Here is a 19,495-nt window from a genome sequence, read left to right on the forward strand (position 1 = left end):
TGCCGTGTGGAGGTTTCTGTTATTGGGATGAAACACCATAAGCAACTTGGGGAGGAAAGGATTTATTTCACCTTACACTTCCAGGCAAGCAGCCCATGGAGGAGGCCATGGAGGGGTGATCCTCTTGCTCAGCCTGCTTTCTTATAGCCCCCAAGACCACCTACCTGGGGGCGGCCCAGTCCATAGGGAGCTGGGACGTCCTAATTGACCCACAGGCCAATCGGGTGAGGGGCATTTTTTTTTTTTTTTCAATTGACGTTCCTGTTTCTCAAGTGACTCAAGCTGAGATCAAACTAGCCAGCACACTGGGCTGTTACAAAGGCTGGGATTTTTTTTTTTTTTTTTTTTTTTAAAGACAGGGTTTCTCTGTAGCTTTGGAGCCTTTCCTGGAACTCACTCTGTAGACCAGGCTGGCCTCAGACTCAGAGACCCACATGCCTCTGCCTTGCGAGTGCTGGGACTAAAGGCGTGCGCCACCACCGCCCAGCAGGAAATCTTTTTATTCATAGTGGGAATGAGCTTTTTCAATCCAAAAAGTTGAGTGCATGCGCAGGCCCTGTCTTTATTTGTGTGTGTGTGGTACGTATGCATGTGTTCAGATGGAGGCCTCCGCAGTGGCTGTTTTCCTCTACTGTTTTGCCTTCTACATATGGACGGAGGGGCTCTTGCTGAACCAAGGCTCACTGTCCTGATTTGCCCGCTTGCCCCAACTCTGGTTCCTCACAGTTGTACAGCAAGCGCCTTACCCTAGCCTGGCCTTGCCTCTTTTTAGGAGCTGTACAGCCAGTCTTACGATGAGATTGGAGTCATGTTTGCCTCCCTGCCCAACTTTGCGGACTTCTATACCGAGGAGAGCATCAATAACGGTGGCATCGAGTGTCTCCGCTTCCTCAATGAGATCATCTCTGATTTTGACTCGGTGAGTGGCCTCCATCATGGAGCTAACACCTTTTATATCACACCCCATGACCTTCTGCACAAGCCAGAGCAGCAGGGTACGCTAGGCTGGCCTCATTTCCCGTGAGAGTTCTATAGTGAGCGGACTTGTGCAGCCGTCCAGAACTGATGGGTCTGAGGTGGGATCCGGGGGCTGCCCTGGCACGTTCATGGGATTAAGGACTTCCCATTCCTCCTACTCTCAGACCCATATTAAACACAGACTGAGTATCTTTCCTTAGTTGCTCCACCACCTGAGGGGACTAGCCACGAACACTAAGATTACCATCTCAGTGTTAAGGGAAATGGGGCTGAGCATCACGTGACAAGGGATCATGGAATGACTAAAGTCATTATGGGAAAGCGTCTTTTCGTCATTTTAGTTGGTCCTCGTAAACAGGCGAGTTGATAGGAACTCGCTCATCTTCCCTTGGTTCTAACTCTGTCCTCAGCTCCTGGACAATCCCAAATTCCGGGTCATCACCAAGATCAAAACCATCGGCAGCACCTACATGGCAGCTTCGGGCGTCACCCCCGACGTCAACACCAATGGCTTCACGAGCTCCAGCAAGGTGAGTCCAGCAAGGCGGCGACGCAGCCGCGTAGGAGAGAGAGAGGCAGCCAGCCTTAGCCCATGGGACACGAGGAAAATGAAGTTAGTGAACACTCTTGTGCAAAGGGCTCATTCCCACAGTGCCCCCACACTGTGTGAGAACTGTATCCTCCTGGCTGCCGGTGAATGAATGAATGGCCTTTACCAAGCTCCAGTAATCTACGGAGCCTGCCGTCATCTCCAGGCCAGAAAAGGAACTACGGGGAACTCGGGGCCACGCACTGTTCCTAAATCACCTGGTTTTCCTTCCCACCTCCACTTCCTGAACGAGCTGAGTAAAGCCAGCGGAAGGTGGCCCAGCAAGGGCTTCCGATCTTGAGGCACCGAGAGGGGACAGAGCTCTGCCTTGTAACCAGTCCGTCACCCGGCACAGAGGAAACCACCGAGACGGGGCATCCTTCCCACCTTCTCGGCCCAGCCTCTGCCTCACACAGATGCATGAATTCTGCAGTGGTGACACGCTGGCCCTAAGGAGCTGTGGATTCCTTTCGGGGAAAGGAAAGGAAGAAGGGCGTCAGCAGCTGTGCCTAGCTGCTACGGTCACGGCCGGGATGGTTCTCAGTCACATCGCTTTTCCACACAGGAGGAGAAGTCAGACAAGGAGCGCTGGCAGCACTTGGCCGACCTGGCCGACTTTGCATTAGCCATGAAGGATACGCTCACCAACATCAACAACCAGTCATTCAACAACTTCATGCTGCGGATAGGTAAAGGCGCCGTCGGTGCTGGGGCACTCAGCGGGCCAAGACAGATGGGTAGGGAAGGGCCCACTAACAGAACTGGAGGGGACCCAGATGACCTTTACTTCTGCACTCTATAGGAAAATTCCTATGTGTGCAAGGGCAGTCCAGCCTCCCCTCAGTCAGGCATTGCCAGAAGGCTGTTAGGAGCGGCTCTACTGCTTTTGGGAGGTGACAGAGAAGCTGGCCACTATAGTCCTGAGTACGTCACAACGGCCAGCTGTGCAGGACTTAGCAACTTTTAACAAGTAGAGAGGTGTTATATGATCAGGAGCCCAGGGAGGGTCACGTGAGCACCTACGAAAGAGCAATTGTAGCTTCTGAGAGGCTAACGCAAGCTTGGCTTGTGGCCACGCTCCACTCTCTCCCCCAGGCATGAACAAAGGAGGGGTTCTGGCTGGAGTCATCGGAGCCCGGAAACCGCACTATGACATCTGGGGCAACACAGTCAATGTGGCCAGCAGGATGGAATCCACAGGGGTCATGGGCAACATCCAGGTATGTTCTGCACCAGGACTGGGCATGCGCTGAATGCAGGAAGTACTACAATAAAAGGGGAAGCCTGGGTGCTTTGCCATACCTTACTGCCCTGGCCTGGGGGCCACAGGACCAAGCGTTAAGTGTGCTGCGGCCTCTAGAGCCTGAACAGAAGGGAGAATGGGCTTTGGTCCATTTCCAACACTTAAGATGAGTAGTTGTGAGTGAATAAAAGCCTGCCCTTGGGTACAGAGTTGACATCCTGTGCTAACAGCAACTGAAGCACCTTTGACCTTGAAGAGTCGTCTGACGTCTGAATGTCTTGGGGCTGGTCCACGGCTCCCATCTACCCATGTGGGCTGGGGTAGCGCTCTACACTCCGTCTCTGTACACTACTGAGGCAGCGGGACCACCTGGACCCGTGAGCCCTAACCACTGTACCCCCCGGTCTTCTCCAAACTTGTCTGTTCTCCCCGTGCAGGTGGTGGAAGAGACGCAGGTCATCCTTCGCGAGTACGGCTTCCGCTTTGTGAGGCGAGGCCCCATCTTCGTCAAAGGGAAAGGGGAGCTCCTGACCTTCTTCCTGAAGGGCCGGGACAGGCCGGCCGCCTTCCCCAACGGCTCCTCCGTTACACTGCCTCACCAAGTGGTGGACAACCCCTGAGCGGCCCCGGCCCCACCGTGGTCCACAGCGGCAGGGAGATCTGTCTCACAAGTGAAGAAAGGCTTCTGGGAGAGGGCCACTGACCGAGTCCCGGTGTCCCCGAACCGTCGAAGTGCACATTCCCATAGACTTTAGGTTTCCGATTTCCTCGGCCTGCCTTCCTGGGTGGACGTGAGCTCTGAGGGTGGCCGCTCCTCCTCCTCCTCGCTGTGCCTGTAGCTTCCCCAGAGTAGGGGTCTTAGGCATAGTACGTAGGGACAGCCTTCGTTCCAGCTCAGCCCTCCAGCCCGAGAGGCCATGGCCACTGTGAGGAGGACAGACGGACGGCGGCGGCAGAGGCTAGATGAAGCCGCCTGGGCGGTGGGCGCTGCTGAGGAGCGCTCAGTGTGGAGAAGGCTCCCTGCCCGGCTGGCATCTGCAGCAGGGCTTTTCATGGGATGAGGAGAGCTCCACAGGCGGGCGGGTGGGCGGGCTGCCTCCTCCGGTCCGGTTAGGTCAGTGGCCCTTACCCCGACGTTCCTGATAATCTTGAATGGTTCTTCTGGAACCCATGTCACCTTAGTCTCGAGAGCAGAAAAGTGCAATATTTCCTGTCACCTGGGAGGGGGAGGGGGGGGCGATTTCTGAAAGAAAAATATATAAACAGATCTTCTACATTTATATTTTTAACCTGTTTAAAGACAGCCTTCCGATATTGCCTTGTCTTCTGAGCTCTTGCTACAGCCGCCTTCGCCACTGCTTCAACAGAGAGTCTGCAGGTGTTGACCAAGAACAGGACTGTTTTATTAAAAGCTTTACTCAACTTGATGGCACCCGTGTGGCAATTCTGTTCCCGCGACACCTCCTCCCCCACCACGTGCCTAGAGGGCGGAAACGGGACTGAACCTTATATTCTAAGCCTCGGTAGGGCGACCCATGCGGGCTCACCCCTCCTATGGTCTTCCTGGAGTTTGCTGGAGCTCCCATACATGGAGATTTCCAGGAAGCAGCTAGTTCCCGGGAGACCCAAAGGCTGGGCCCGTGGAGGATCAAGGTCTTACTTGGGACTAGCAGGGGAGAAACAGGAATTGTAACAGGAGAGCGTGAGCAGCAGATAGGTCTAGACAGATGTTAAGAAGGTCTACCAAGGAACAGTGCATGCTGCACACGCGGCAGCCATGGTTGGAAGGAAAAGGGGCGTTAAGAGCATTTAGGAACGGAAAGAGGAGGGGACAGCCAGCCAGGCCTGGAGCGTGCAGGAGGAGACGACAGGGGAGGTCCACTGACTGAGGTGCAGATTTCTCAAAGTGACTTCAGGCCTTCAGCTCTCGACCAAGGTAATTTAGGAAACAATATTAAATACAAAGAACCCCTAATTACCAAAAGTACTTCTCCCATCAAACAGTGACCTAGAACATGCTACTCCAAAGCAGGGGTTAAACACTTTCCCTTCTGAACTAAATGCCCAATCATAGAAGCTAGAGATGCCCACAAAAGGTCTTCAGTTACCCCCCATTGAGCTGATTCTCAGCAAGAATATACACATATGAGCCAATCAACCGGTACTTAGAGAGGAAGAGATGCTCTGGAGTACTGTACCGAGTGACCAGGCAATCAAGGAGACCGTCCAGATCGCCCAGTGTCCACAGACAGGAACTCAACAAACGACCAAGTGGGGGTCTAGTCTCACGGCAAGGGTGGTGTCCAGGCAAGCACTCACTCTCTCCACAGCTTTGCCGACAGGTCCTGGACTGCAGACAGCATGGACGGATTCACTTCGGGTGTTGTCCCCAATAGCGAGTTGTTCAGGAGACGAGGCTCAAATCCAGCCTTTCAACTTGCTTGGAAAATGAAGCGAACACCTGGTGCAGGGGCTTGGCTCGGAAGAGCATTTCATGGGATGTCCTGTGCTCTTCCCAACGAGCGGACGAAGCTTCTGCCGCTAAAGGAAAAGGTTCTCTCAAGCTCATTAATCCAACCAGAGGAATCAGAACCAGGTCACCACTCTTCCCGACCCATGTGACTTTTTAGTTTTGTCTAGCTCTGGAGAGGTTGCTCCTTACCAGACAGACCAAGGTCATTTTGAGAACAGGAACTTAGAAAAAACAGAGACTAGAACAATCTAAAACGTGTGGGTGTGAAACTTGTAGCATCATCAGATTACTGCTTTTTAAAAAAAGTTAAACCAGGTGGTGGCGGCGCATGCCTTTAATCCCAGCACTCTGGAGGCAGAGCCAGGCGGATCTCTGTGAGTTCGAGGCCAGCCTGGGCTACCAAGTGAGTTCCAGGAAAGGCGCAAAGCTACATAGAGAAACCCTGTCTCAAAAAACCAAAAAAATAACAAACTAAAAAGGTTACTGCCCATGTCAGATTATTACGGTACCTCTACACGAGTGAAAACAAGTCTACTGGCTAACCCTGAAACCCACCCCTTACAGAATATACGCTAGAGGGCTAAGTGTCTGCTGACTTCATCACAGACAACCCCAGGACTCTGCCTGAGTTGTCTATCTTGGGGGGGTGGGGGACACACGTCCATGAAAACAAGAATTCTGGCTACTCTGGGAAAGGCAAGGAACGTGGAAAACTAAGATGATGATGCTTGGCATTTACAAAGGAAAACTGTGGAACAAATTCTCTTTGTATCTTAGAACATTCCTAGCATGTGAGGAGAAGGGGCTGTAAGTGGTCCACTTGATGTTACTCTACACGGTTCCCTCCATTTGCTTAAACTGGAGGACGCAGTTTCTCCTCGTACCTGCACACGTCACGGCGACGTCTGTGGGGAGAGTTGCTGTGAGGTCCTCATACAGCAATCTGGCACTGAAGGAGGAGGTCTCGCGCCCCTGATCCACTTTATAGGTAAAGGACAGCAAGTTGCACAGGGCGTTTCTCTGCAAAGGTCCAGTGAGGAAGGCGCTGAAGTCAGCCTGGCGGGGTAAGGCATAAAGGGAGGATGTGACCATGAGTGCTCCAGAGGCACCGTGTGGTGTGGGGCGGCCTCTCCAGCCCGACGACACAAAATCTTGTCTCAAAGGGACAAAAGGGCTATCGAGAGTCTGGTGGGAAGCACCTCAGTAAATGATGAGGGAACAGAGGGAGGAGGAGATGCTATTTCTGCCAAGTTTCACTGAGATTCTCTTCTACGGAAAGACATTTTCTTTAATTGATACCTGGGCAGAGGTGGAACTGCCAGCTACGGAGGTCACTTCCTTCTTTTGTATTTCCTTCCTGCCTCTGGTTCCCACCCTTAGAAGTCGGGCTAGCGTTCAGGAGAAGAAAATCAGCAGTCCGTCCTCTATGGTACTGAACACCTGCACTTAGGGTCGGCACAACATTGAGCACAGAACATCAGAGCTCAAAATCCTTGCTGAATTAACAGCATGGCAACTCCATCTTGTGATGAACATGTGAGGGTCACCATTAGGAATGGGATCCTGTAACCAGACCTGTCTTTCAACATCTTTGAGAGTTGCAAAAGGGTGTGAAATAAAGAGGGAACTTGTTTGAGGGGAAGAAACAAGTATAAGAAAGCCAGTACACAAGCCGGTGTGGCACATGCCTGTAATCGACACTGAAGCTGAGGCGGGGGGATTGCTCTTGAGTATGAGGGTGGCCCGGCCTTCATAGTAAGTTCCAGACCAGCCTGGACTACACAGTGAATCCCTATTTCAAACCAACCAACCAACCAAATACAGAGTAAAGGGAATGGACAAACTTCTGGCTCAGCGTTAGGAAATGTAAGGGCTGGGGTGTGGCTTAGTGGCAGAGTACTTTCCATCAGGCACAAGGCCTCCAGCCTTGCAAAAAATAAATTTATATATAAATAATAAAAACAAAATCAGCTATGCTGGCACACACTTGTAATCCCAGCATTTAGGAGGCAGAGACCAGTATATTGGCCCAAGTTCAAGACCAGCTAGGATTGAAAAAATCTCTTGTCTCAAAAATAAATCTTTAAGAAAGCACGCTCTTAAAAAAATAAATAAATAAATAAAAACAAAACAAAAAAACAAAAAGCCACGCTCTTAGCCAAGTAGTGGTGGCGCATGCCTTTAATCCCAGTAATCAGGAGGCAGAGGCGGAGGATCTCTGAGTTCCAGGTCAGCCTGTCTACAAGGTGAGCTCCAGGACAGCCTGAGCTGTTATACAGAGAAACCTGTCTTAAAAGAAAAAAAAGAAAGCCGGGCGTGGTGGCGCACGCCTTTAATCCCAGCACTCGGGAGGCAGAGCCAGGCGGATCTTTGTGAGTTCGAGGCCAGCCTGGGCTACCAAGTGAGCTCCAGGAAAGGCGCAAAGCTACACAGAGAAACCCTGTCTCGAAAAAACCAAAAAAAAAAAAAAAAAAAAAAAAAAAAAAAAAAAAAAGAAAAAAAAGAAAGAAAGAAAAAGAAAAAGAAAGCATATTCTTTCTTCCTTTGAAGTCTGTCACGGACAATAAAATCGGACACAAATACCTCCAGTTGGTCTGTCTGGTACTTCCTCCCTGCGTAGGCATTCAGGTGCTCGCAGAGACTGAACAGGAAGCGCTGGATATCAGTCTGTAGGTATGCCCTGGCTATCTTTTCTAGAGGGATGAAGGCTGGGATGGAATGGTGGTGTATCCGGAGTGGCTTCCCTATGACGAGGTCGACAAAGTAGGACTCCAGGAGGTTCCCTTCGAAGGCAGTGCTAATGCACACACAGACTCCGCGGCTGGTCAGCTTCCCGCTGAGCCCTGGGCAGACAGTGAGACAACACCACCTCTCAGATGCCCATCACAGGCCGTAGGCTGCTGTCTGGGCACTCTAGCAGCCTGCAGACGGCCTGGGATATCGACACACAATGTGCACAGTGCCAGCCAAATGAAAGGTATCAGACACTCCACCCCACGCCCTGCCGTGAGTGTTCACATGAGCCCAAGTGGTTAAAATTACGGAAAGATGGGGAAGTGAGGAGACACCCTAATATCAAATACTGAGGGAAAAATGAGAGGATTTTATTCGGTGTATTCTTTATAGTCCCTGGCTTCTAGTTTATGATAGTCCTTACTCTATTCTTCCCACAGTCCTCTGTGGCACAGATGAAGAACAAACTCCTATTGATGATGTAACAGATCTGAAGCTCAAACCACTCCCCTAACACGGGCAAGCGGGAAACCTTCCTAACGCTGCAGCCCTTTAGGACGGACCCTCATGTGAGGTCACCCCTGCCACGACATTATTTTCACTGCTACTTCATAGCTGCGATTTTGCATCATAATGTAAATATCGGACATGCGACCCCTGCGAAAGGGTTGTTCAACCCCTCCCCCTAAAGGGGGTCACGCCTCACAGGTTGACAACTACTGCAGGAGAAGGTCTAACAAACGAGTATCAAGAAAAGAAATAGTTTCGGCGGCCACCAATCTTGTACTGTCTAAGGAGGCCGATCTTCAGGTAGACAGGCCCACAAGGCAGCAGGCCAGCTTGTGCGTGCATGGCGGGGTGTGCCAGTAAGTTCTCAGGAACCAAGTCTGGCCTAATAATACATACAGCTAGCCAACAAAAAACAGTCTAGCCGGGCGGCGGTGGCACACGCCTTTAATCCCAGCACTCGGGAGGCAGAGGCAGGCCGATCTCTGTGAGTTCGAGGCCAGCCTGGGCTACAGAACGAGTTCCAGGACAGGCACCAAAACAACACGGAGAAACCCTGTCTCAAAAAAAAAACCTAATGAGCAGATCAGAACAAAGGCCTACCTGTAAACCGATAGGCCTGCAGGATGGCTTTCACGTTTCCCCACTGCCTTTCCAGAACCTCCTGCTCACTGATCTCCACGGTTTGGTTTAAGTCTTCATTGGCTGAAGATGCTTTAACCTGCGGGATATGCAGCAAAGCTGACTGTTACCACAGGGTACCACAGGTCTGGGCCACCGTTGGACTGTATGAAAACAGGGCAGCTTCTCTATCCTGTAAGGCATCTGTGACCGCTCAGATGGTGCTGTGACCGACAGCAGAGGGAGAGGATGGAGGTCAGGATGGGAGGAATCGGAGTGGAAACTGCCAGCTAATGAACCAGGCTTCTGACGGCAGTGGAGAGGACCGCAGGGGAGCGAGAAAAGGGTGTGAACGACGTCTAGGGTGAGCATGGGTGGACAAGACAGACAGACAGACGGCAAGGCAAAGCTGGGAGAGCTGGTCCGGGCCAGACTGGAGGGTTTCGGGGCCAGGACGCAGACTCGCACTGGCCGCTACCTTTTCCTGAGAGGTAGGTGTGCAAGCAGGTGAGCAGCTACCTTTTCCTGAGAGGTAGGTGTGCAAGCGGGTGAGCAGCTACCTTTTCCTGAGAGGTAAGTGTGCAAGCAGGTGAGCAGCTACCTTTTCCTGAGAGGTAAGTGTGCAAGCAGGTGAGCAGCTACCTTTTCCTCAGAGGTAAGTGTGCAAGCGGGTGAGCAGCTACCTTTTCCTGAGAGGTAAGTGTGCAAGCAGGTGAGCAGCTACCTTTTCCTGAGAGGTAGGTGTGCAAGCGGGTGAGCAGCTACCTTTTCCTCAGAGGTAAGTGTGCAAGCGGGTGAGCAGCTACCTTTTCCTCAGAGGTAAGCGTGCAAGCGGGTGAGCTACACCAGCAAACAGAAAACGGTCTGAAGGCATTATTGAAACCCAAACAGGATTGAGAAGATAAACCACCTCGACCAAGTGCTTTTGAAGAAGCTGGCTCTCCTGCAGTCCCCCTTCACTCAGAGCATGCGCCCGTCTGCATTTCAAGGTGTACTTTCACTGTGTGGGGGACCACGGAAGACCAACGCTGCCGGGGTAGCCAAGATCCCACCGGGAAGGGAACCCACGTCCGCACACACCATCTGTCCTGGCACTTGCTAAGTCCAGACCGGCACTGTGTGGCTGGGGTCTAAGGACCGTCACAAAGAGAACCTGCTCATGGTTATAAGGCGCAGCCGAAGACAGACCTGTCCCCAGCACACTTTCAAACTGGTGACTGGGGAAGGGCTGCACCCTAGGACTAAGGACAAAGGAGAGCCAGACCACCTCAGCAGCCGTGCGCTAGCCGCCTGCTGGGAAGCCAGAACTCAAGTCTCTGGAGGAGGGCAACCTAACTCAGAACCCTTCTAATGTTTTTCTCATACTCATCATAGGAAAAATTAGCAAGCACACTACACTGATGGGTGGTTCTGTCCACTTGACAGTCTAGAGCACCAGTTCTCAACCTGTGGGTTGTGATAGGGGGGTGGGGCTGGGGGTCAAATGACCCTCTCACAGGGGTCACCTAAAACCATCAGAAAACAGATATTTTCATTATGATTCACAACAGTAGCAAAATTACAGTTATGAAGCAGCAACAAAATAGTTTTATGGTTGGAGTCAGCACAGCATGAGGAACGGTATGAAAGGGTCGCAGCTTTGGGAAGGTTGAGAGCCACGGCTATAACGGAAGGGAAAGGGCTCATGGGCTCCCACACCTTCCTAAGGATTATACACAGCGATTGATGGGGGATGGAGAGACGTTTTCTTCAGTGACAAAGCCACCGGTACGGTGCACATACTTTTGGAAACAAACCCTTACCCATACCCTTAGAAGCAACCCAGTGAAAGCCACTGGGTCACTGCCTTGAAAAACAAAAAAACAAAAAACCATGAAAGTAGAAGGGGACAGGTTGGGAAAAGGGGGTGGGGGTGGGGACAAAGGGTAAGGGAGTACTACACAGACACATGAAAATGTCAGATGAAGCCCATCATGTGTAATTAACAGATGCTGGAAAAAAACACCAAAAAAGAAATAATATTAAGAAAAGGTGATTAAGTCTGGCAGTGGTGGTGCACACTTTTAATCCCAGCACTCGGGAGGCAGAGCTAGGTGGATCTCTGTGAGTTCGAAGCCAGCCTTGTCTACAGAGTGAGATCCAGGACAGGCACCAAAACTACAGAGAAATCCTGTCTTGAAAAAAAAGAAAGAAAGAGAGAGAGAGAGAGAGAGAGAGAGAGAGAGAGAGAGAGAGAGAGAGAGAGAGAAAGAGAGAGAGAGAGAGAGAGAGAGAAAGAAAGGGTGGTTAAATGAAACGGGTATTTTTTAAATATTTATTAAAACAAGCATGAAAGCAAAAATAAGATTAGAAAATCAGTATAGATCTGTTACAGGAAAACATACAAACTAAAACAAAACAAAAACCCCACAATCCCTGGGAATCCCAGAAACATGGCAAAGAATGCCACTGATGCATTACTTGAAATGATAATATGGTCACATTTTTCAATAAATGAAAAACTTCAAGTATGAATTTAAGCATCACCAAACCAAATAAAGAACATCATACCTGACCTCATTATGACATAAAACTCTCAAACACCAAAGACAGAGAATATAAAGCTGAAAGAAAAAAAAAAGAAAAGAAAAAAGAAAAAGAAACCACACACAAACAAGAATATCACCTAATAAGATTAATGCTTAATCTTGAAAATGTGGGCCTGGAGATATAGATGACATCCTTAAAGCATGAACAAAAATGATGTCCAACTTAATTTAGACTCCAAATAAGGTCAAAAGTATTTTTTTTTTTTCTTTTTTGAGATAGGGTCTATCACGTGGCTCTGGTTGTCCAGGAACTCACTATGTAAAGCAGGCTGGCTTCAAACTCACAGAGATCCACCTGCCTCTGCCTCAAGAGTGCTGGGTTTAAAGGTGTGTGCCATACCTGGCCTTCAAATGTATACAACAACACACTCAGGAAAACATCTAAAAGACAAAACCACACACTTCAGGGGTTACCAAACTACAAACAGCTTGGGTCATGATAGCCAGGCTGGTCCTGAACTCTGGATCTTTCTCTCTTGATCTCCCAAGTGTTGGCATTACAAGGCCTGTGCCACCATGACCAGCAGGGTGCTTTTTAAAAACTAGGTTTAGGGCTGGAGAGATGGCTCAGTGGTTAAGAGCACTGGCTGCTCTTCCAGAGGACCTGGGTTCAATTCCCAGCAACCACAAGGTGGCTCATGACCATGTGTAATGAGATCTGGCGCCCTCTTCTGTTAAACCTCTTCAGGTAAACCGTAACAGTCAGGAAACAAAACTGCCTCACAGCGGTGATGGTCTGAGCCAGTCTCAAAGACTGTACCGCTCAGCAAAACAAGCAAGACAGGAGAGTTTATGGTCTATAGCTGTATGGAGTTCAAGTGTAGTGGCCCTGTGAGCCTGAGCCAGGAAGACTGCATGGTCTAGTGTGGCCTGGGTCAGAGTGAATTCAAACCTGGTTAAGTAGCAAGATCCAAAACACTGTTCAAAATCAGGTAAAACCTTTCTTTTCTTAAAGGTTTATATATTTATTATGTATACAGTGTTCTGCCTTGCATGCATTCCTGCATGCCAGAAGAGGGCACCAGATCTCATTACAGATGGTTGTGAGCCAACACGTGGTTGCTGAGAATTGAACTCAGGACCTCTGGAAGAGCAGCCAGTGCTCTTCACCTCTGAGCCATCTCTCCTGCCCCCTGGTAAAACCATTCTTACCAGAAACTGGATCGGTGGTTACACCAAAAGGCATGATTAACAACAGGAGGCAAGAGGCTAATTCTGGGGTACTGGTACTATCCTAAGTTTTCACTTCTGGCAGAGAGCTGGCTGGATTCCCTTAAGATGCTCACTGGCCTCTCCACATTACATTCAATAAAAAGCAAACTAAAGAAAAGGAGGAAGAGTGGGAAGGGAAGAAGAGAGGGAACCGGAGGGAAGGCTGGCCTTGGGTAAGGATGGGCATCGAGTGAGTGGTTGCTGCCCGGATTTGGGCAGGGGACGAATGTGACATTTTGTAACATTTTCTTGGCCCTGCAGGATTTAGTGGGAAAATGGAACTATTAAGAGACCCCCAAACTACTGTAATTATCCTAGGATCCAACCCGCCTGGTAGGTGGTTTACCACGTGTGTTGATAATATTTAATGTACGGCCGAGAAGTACAGACAGCAGAAAGGACCACTGGACAGATCTGCTGACCGGACCTCAGCTAGAGTGGACACCAGAAAGAAGAGATGGCCGGTGTTCACTGCGAAATTCTGAGACCGGGTGACGGAACATTGGCACCCACGGGAAAATGATAAATGACTTAGATCTGCTGAGGCTGAGGCACCAGGTCAGGTGTCTGTGAGAAAAGGCAGAGGGGATTGTCACAGAGAGCTCGCCTGCCTCTTCATCGCCACCTGACCATTATTAGTCAACAGGCCTGGCTGTATCTCCGCAGGTCTGACTACTTGAAGAGAATAAAAGACTTGAACTCATGCCGGCATGATCCCGAATAAAGCACGTGATCCCGGTTTACCGATTCCCAGATTGTAGCTGATCCTCACACCCCTGGAGAGGCTTTCTACTCACTCTGGTTTGCCGTCGCTTCACTTCAGCCCTCAGCTGATCTCGCTGTCTCCGCAGCTCCTGAATCTTGGCTCTAAGAGAACGTTCCTTTGTGTGAGCTGCCGGCTCTTCAGACTTTCTATCCGATCTCTTCATTTGAGCCTCTAGTCTTTCCAAGTGAGCTAAAACACCTAAGAAAATGAAAAGAAAAAAAAAAAAAAACTTCACCATTAGACAAGGGTTTAACGGGCAAAGCGCACACACCAAGAAGTAACGGTCTGCTGGGCCACACACTGTTCCAAACCAGCCACTTCGGGAGGAAAGCACTACTTCATCTTACAGGTCACACCCATCCTGGGGAGGAGTCACAGAAACCGACGGCAGGAACTGCTGGAGCAAACACAGTTTGCTTTCTTTGACCACCAGAACCATCTGCCCGGGGGAGACAGGAACTCAGGGTGGGATCTAAAGCAGAGACCGTGGAGGAACACACTTCCTGACCCGCTTTCTCCTGCTCAGCTAGCCGTCAGACACACACCCAGGACCACCTGCCCAGGGGCCCTTCCACCTACAGTGGGGTGGGCCCTCCTCCATCTATTAGCAATTAAAAAAAAAAAAGTCCTAAAGAAATGCCCACAGACCAATCTGATGAGGTAATCCCTCAGCTGAGGTTCCCTCTTCACAGGCGTATCAAGTTGACAACAATAAACAGTCACCACAATAGATGTCTCCTTTAACTAGGCTCTGAGAGCCAGCTAAATTGTTAAATAAAGAAATTGATTGAGACAGGACCTCTCCTATATGGCTGGCCTTGAACTCACAGAGATCCACCTGCCTCTACCAGAGTGCTGGGATTAAAGGTGTGGGCCACCCACCTGCCATAAATTTGTAAAACCAGAGGACCAGACAAGCAAACCAGAGACCACCAACCGCTCTGTTGAACACTGGTGGAAAAGCACTCCCGAATCAGGACACTAAAGGAGAACAGGAGACTCTGGTCTGGGTGCTCCTTGCTTTGTGGGCAGCAACTGCACTCCCTCCAAGCCTGTTTATCACAGAAGCACACGTTCAGGGTGGAAAAGGACGAGCCTCCACAGCGTTACCACAGGCACACGAAATCTCCCTACAGACGTCCTATGCTTCTGACATTAAGACCGTGTAACTAGGTTCCTAAAGCAGATCCAGTATCCACTTTGCAGGGTTCACAAGAACGAACATACAGACACAGACATCTGTTCACTTGCCTTGGGACAGCCCACACTTAGGTCATTCACCTATGAGCTAAGTCAAGGCTAGACATCAATTACTAGTCTATCTCATTAAAAAAAACAAACTTGCACAAGCTCAAAAGACCCACACTGTGCAGCACCATCACATTTCACCTGCTTTTCTTATGGTTACTCACTGACTCCTGTCTTAGTTCCCCAGGCGCCTCACTCAGCACAGGTATTTCCACTTTTCTCTGCTGTATCCCATTCCTCTCCAGGCTCATACAACCAACAGCTGCAATGACCAGGCAGAGGGAGAAAAGCCACATGGCACTAGCCAAATGTTTCCATCTTTTGGATGTCAGAGTTGACAAGCAGACTGTTAGAACTGCTGACCAGGCTGGGTCTGCTCAGCGTTCACAGACTTTCTCACATGTGACTTGTCTGAGACAGGTAGACAGAAGTGAGGTGGAGGGATCACTGTAGCGTTCCAGGCCAACTTGGGATACAGTTATTTAGTTCTAGACCAGTGCTTTTCAACCCTCCTGGTGCTTCGACCTTTTAATACAGTTCCTCATGTTGGGGTGACCCCCCCCCCCATCATAAGTAATTTTGCTACCGTTATGAATCGGAATGTAAATAATTTTGGAGACGGAGGTCTGTTGAGGGAGTCGTGACCCACAGGTTGAGAACCATCATCCAGAGTATGGATCCCATGCGACCGCAGCAGGGTTTTTTTTTTTTTTTTTTTTTTTCCGAGACAGGGTTTCTCGGTGTAGCTTTGCGCTTTTCCTGGATCTCGCTCTGTAGACCAGGCTGGCCTCGAACTCAGAGAGATCCGCCTGCCTCTGCCTCCCGAGTGCGCAGCACAGTTTTAACACATTATGTCATCAAACTCACTTTCAAGTTTCTAAGTAACAATTTCAACCCACGCGTCGCTTATTACCTCACATTAAAAATTTAAAAATAAAAGAAAGGAGGGAAAGAGGGAGGAAGAAACTGAAGCAGAACTATTAAGTAATGCGCCCAAATCACAGTATTTATAAAGGCAGAGCCCTGACTCAAACCCATACCATCTAATCAACAGAGGTAAAGGCCCACTGCGGCAACAACTCTGAAATAAGGTCTGGAAAGAGATCTTACTGCGGAACAGGGAAGGCCAACCCTCTCAATACCTCCTTTGCCCTCTCCGCCTTGACACACAGAATTCGCAGACTCCATCTCCTCTTCCGCGTCTCAAGTGCTTGTTTCCTACGAAGCGGGCCGGGCAGGGCAAGTTTAACCTGGACCCAGACGCCCTTCCCTGTAAACAGGAAGGGACAAACGATCATCTCTCTATGGCCACTCGGGGATCAACAAGGTGTCCCCGCCCGCCTCCCTTGCCCGGTCCTTGTCAGATGCGTCCATCCACGCCGACCTCACCGCCGCGGCCACTGCGATGCAGCCGGGCTTCCCCCGAACACCGAAGGCGCTGTGCAGGACGGCCACTCCGTCTACCGCCGAGTCTTGCTTTCTCTTCGGGGCATCCTCCTTCGGGATCCAGTTTAAGGATTCCCGCCCCGGGCGTCTTCAAAAAAACCGCACCCCCCCCACCGACCCCAGCATGCTTTGCGCTTTCCGCCGTACAAAGACATGGCGGCGCCCACGGCTCCACCCACGTCCCAGCATGCACCGCAGAGTAAGCACGGCCATTCAGATGGTCGGGAGGATGGCAGGCTCCGGGGCGGAGCCGCAGATCCTTGTGCAGTACTTAGTGTTACGAAAGGACCTAGCGCAGGCGCCTTTCTCCTGGCCCACGGGCGCACTGGTGGCGCAGGCCTGTCACGCCGCCACCGCGGCCTTGCACCTTCACCGAGACCATCCGCACACGGTAGCGTACCTCCGGGAGCTGGGGCGCATGCGCAAGGTGGTTCTCGAGGTGAGTCGGCGGCGCGTACCCGGAAGGAAGTTAAGGGAGGGGCGTGCAGAGGCCGGAAGTAGGTCTACTGGGGCCCAAACCTTGGCTTCCGGGAGTAGGTACGGCAAAGTGGTTGGAGGGATCTTTAGGAGTTTGGGGAATGGTCTGCGTCTTGAGCGGCTGCGCAGTGAACCTTCCCGGGAAGGGCGTGACCGCGAAGAGCGGACATAAACCCCGCCGTCGCAGGCGTCTCAGCACTGCTGGTTCCGCCAGAAACGGGTTGTTCCCGCGTCCCTTAGATTCCCTGCGAGGGCGGAGCTGGGCAAGCGCGGTCCTTTCTTCAACCTGTGCACCAGCCATGCCTTTTAAAGCTGCGCCTAAAAGTACCACTGCCTTAATAAATATGGTTGGTCAGGGCATTAGAGGCCGCTTGTTAAGAAGGAGAGAGACGCTCAGTGAGCTGGGAAGAGGCCTCTATTTTTCAGAAACTCTGAGCCTCCCGTCTTATGACCCTGCCATTTACATAGCACCCGCTTCTCTAGAGAGACAAGTGTGCAAGAAAACACTTGTCGGGGCGTGAGAATGGAGGAACAATGGCCCAAGGGACCACTGTGCCAACCTGCCTGCGTAGATCTGCACTCAGCTTTCTGAGGGGTGCTTTCCCATCCAGGTGCCCTACACGCCTATTGGGTCAACTTGAAATATTATTAAAAAGATAATTAAAATTGTGTGTGTGTCTGTGTGTGGGTATATGCACATGAGTGCAGGTATGCTTGGAAGACAGAAGAGGGTGTAGGATCTTCTGGAGCTGTAGTTACAGGCTGGGAGAGCAACCCATCGTGGGTACTGAGGAGCAAACTCTGGACCTCTGTTAGAGCAGTAGTCCCTGGAGACTGAGCCTTCTCTTCAGCTCCTGGGCTAACTCTTAAGGAGTATATTTACCAGAAACCCTCCTGCTAGATCAAGGAGACCACCCCCCCCACACACACACACACACTCCCCAACCAGCCCCACACAGTGGAGACTTCTTACTCTGGATTAGGCACAAACTACACCCAAACATCTGTTTTCACAGAGAGAGCCCTTAAGTAGGGAAGAAAAGGTAAAGTGGCCACTTTCTAATTCCAGTGGGAAAAAACAGTAGCAAATGACCTTGCAGGTGTAATTTTTTTTTTTTTTTTTTTTTTGAGACAGGGTTTCTTTGTGTACGCTTGGCTGTCCTAGGACTAACTCTAAACCAGGCTGGCCTCGAACTCACAGAGATCTGCCTGGCTCTGCCTCCCGAGTGCTGGGATCAAAGGCGTGCGCCGCCGCCGCCGCCGCCGCCGCCGCCGCCACCACCACCACCACCCAGCTTTCCTTTAATTATTTATTTATTTGTTTGTTTGTTTGTTTTTTTGAGACAGGGTTTCTCTGTGTAGCTTTGTGCCTTTCCTGGATCTCTCTCTGTAGACCAGGCTGGTGATGGTGCACACCTTTATCTCAGCACTCGGGAGGCAGAGCCAGGCGGATCTCTGTGAGTTCGAGGCCAGCCTGGTTTACAGAGTTAGTCCTAGGACAGCCAAGAGTACACAAAGAAACCCTGTCTCAAAAAACAAACAAGCAAGCAAGCAAGCAAACAAAAAACAGGATCCTAAAGAGGAGTGGGGATAGCAAACTAGGGGATGAAACTGATGCTATATAATTCTTCAGTGGAACCACATCTCTAGTTTCAGAGACCCTCCACCCTTTTGCGACCCTCTGACACTTCCTAACTGGGTCATTCAGTCAGGGTTTTGTGTTCTACAACTTGTAGGCTGCTGATGAGACCACCTTGAAGGAGCTGGCCGAGACCCTGCAGCAGAAGGACATCGACCACATGCTGTGGCTGGAGCAGCCAGAGAACATTGCCACATGCATCGCCCTCAGGCCGTACCCCAAGGAAGAAGTGAGCCAGTACTTGAAGAAGTTCCGATTGTTCAAGTGACTACTGTTCCGGTAGAACTGGATGCCAGCTGGGTCCGGGAGCCAAATGCTCCCTATCCTGAAGCGCTGTGGACTCCTTTCAATGTTGATGTGCTCTTCCCCTCCAGTTATGATGGTTTCTTAAGAGCTAGCCCAAATTCAGATTAAAGCCATCATTAACAAGTACTTCCTATTATCTTAATTATTGCCACCAAGGTCAAGCAAGAGAAGCTGGTAAGCAGCAATATTATCTGTGGGGCATTGCTTAAACAGAAGATAGATATATATGTAGGTATGTATGATTTGGAATAATAGACCTCTTCTAATCACCCAGGTTTAACATGTTACCTATCCCATCCCCTCCTGCTTCCCAATCGCTGGCCGCCAGTCTTTAGTGCAGTAACAGAATGTTCCTATTCTTCCCCTCTTTGCTGCCTCATAAATTCAGTTAAACACACACGCCTTCACAGTCTTTTAAAAAAAAAAATTTTGGTTCTTTTCCGAGACAGGGTTTCTCTGTGTCGTTCTGGTGCCTGTCCTGCATCTCGCACCTGTAGACCAGGCTGGCCTCGAACTCACAGAGATCCACCTGGCTCTGCCTCCTGAGTGCTGGGATCAAAGGTGTGTGCCACCACCACCCAGCCTACCTTCACAGTCTTACCAGCCCCAAATTGTTCCCTTCTCTAAACATGTGAACATGACAGTACGCTGTTCAAAATACTTCTGTAC

At 50.4% G+C, this 19,495-nt stretch overlaps 3 protein-coding genes across 9 annotated transcripts in view; 2 read left to right on the plus strand and 1 right to left on the minus strand.

Annotated features, from left to right (window-relative positions):
* Positions 1-4,237, plus strand: part of Adcy3 (adenylate cyclase 3) — an 80,496-nt gene extending 76,259 nt beyond the window's left edge. For 5 of the 6 annotated variants that reach the window (XM_015999969.3, XM_076559102.1, XM_015999968.3 and 2 more), the window contains 5 exons: positions 773-919; positions 1,389-1,508; positions 2,133-2,256; positions 2,663-2,787; positions 3,248-4,237. In XM_015999969.3, the coding sequence (XP_015855455.1) occupies positions 773-919; positions 1,389-1,508; positions 2,133-2,256; positions 2,663-2,787; positions 3,248-3,430 (699 nt within the window). In that variant the 3' untranslated portion in view covers positions 3,431-4,237. Of the gene's footprint in view, positions 1-772; positions 1,025-1,388; positions 1,509-2,132; positions 2,257-2,662; positions 2,788-3,247 lie in introns of those variants that run through there. The other variant, XM_076559103.1, reaches the window with a different exon arrangement.
* On the minus strand, positions 47-16,526 carry Cenpo (centromere protein O). Of its 2 annotated transcripts, none has more exons than XM_015999972.3 (7): positions 16,343-16,526; positions 16,101-16,228; positions 13,742-13,908; positions 9,127-9,244; positions 7,867-8,126; positions 6,168-6,339; positions 47-5,351 (listed from the first exon to the last, which is right to left on the minus strand). In XM_015999972.3, exons 2-7 carry the CDS (start codon positions 16,144-16,146, stop codon positions 5,215-5,217), a joined length of 900 nt encoding a protein of 299 aa, XP_015855458.1. In that variant the 5' UTR covers positions 16,147-16,228; positions 16,343-16,526; the 3' UTR covers positions 47-5,214. The 2 variants fall into 2 exon arrangements, with proteins under 2 accessions (XP_015855458.1, XP_042122683.1); XM_042266749.2 differs by having other exon boundaries at positions 4,736-5,351; positions 16,348-16,526.
* A 65-nt stretch (positions 16,527-16,591) lies between these two features.
* On the plus strand, positions 16,592-18,952 carry Ptrhd1 (peptidyl-tRNA hydrolase domain containing 1). The gene is made up of 2 exons (XM_006981419.4): positions 16,592-16,843; positions 18,618-18,952. Exons 1-2 carry the CDS (start codon positions 16,592-16,594, stop codon positions 18,786-18,788), a joined length of 423 nt encoding a protein of 140 aa, XP_006981481.3. The 3' UTR covers positions 18,789-18,952.
* The last annotated feature ends 543 nt before the right edge of the window (positions 18,953-19,495 follow it).

The sequence above is a fragment of the Peromyscus maniculatus genome, chromosome 22, assembly GCF_049852395.1.
Source record: "Peromyscus maniculatus bairdii isolate BWxNUB_F1_BW_parent chromosome 22, HU_Pman_BW_mat_3.1, whole genome shotgun sequence".
NCBI classification, from domain to species: Eukaryota; Metazoa; Chordata; class Mammalia; order Rodentia; family Cricetidae; genus Peromyscus; species Peromyscus maniculatus.

Coding starts and splice junctions, on each gene's coding strand:
- Cenpo (XM_015999972.3), bottom strand. CDS start 16,146: ATGGAGTCTGCGAATTCTGTGTGTCAAGGCGGAGAGGGCAAAGGAG. Junction 8,127..9,126: donor GCAGGCCTATCGGTTTACAG/GTAGGCCTTTGT, acceptor CTGTCTGCCCAG/GGCTCAGCGGGAAGCTGACC. Junction 5,352..6,167: donor CGTCGCCGTGACGTGTGCAG/GTACGAGGAGAA, acceptor CTTTTCCTTTAG/CGGCAGAAGCTTCGTCCGCT.
- Ptrhd1 (XM_006981419.4), top strand. CDS start 16,592: ATGCACCGCAGAGTAAGCACGGCCATTCAGATGGTCGGGAGGATGGCA. Junction 16,844..18,617: donor TGCGCAAGGTGGTTCTCGAG/GTGAGTCGGCGG, acceptor TACAACTTGTAG/GCTGCTGATGAGACCACCTT.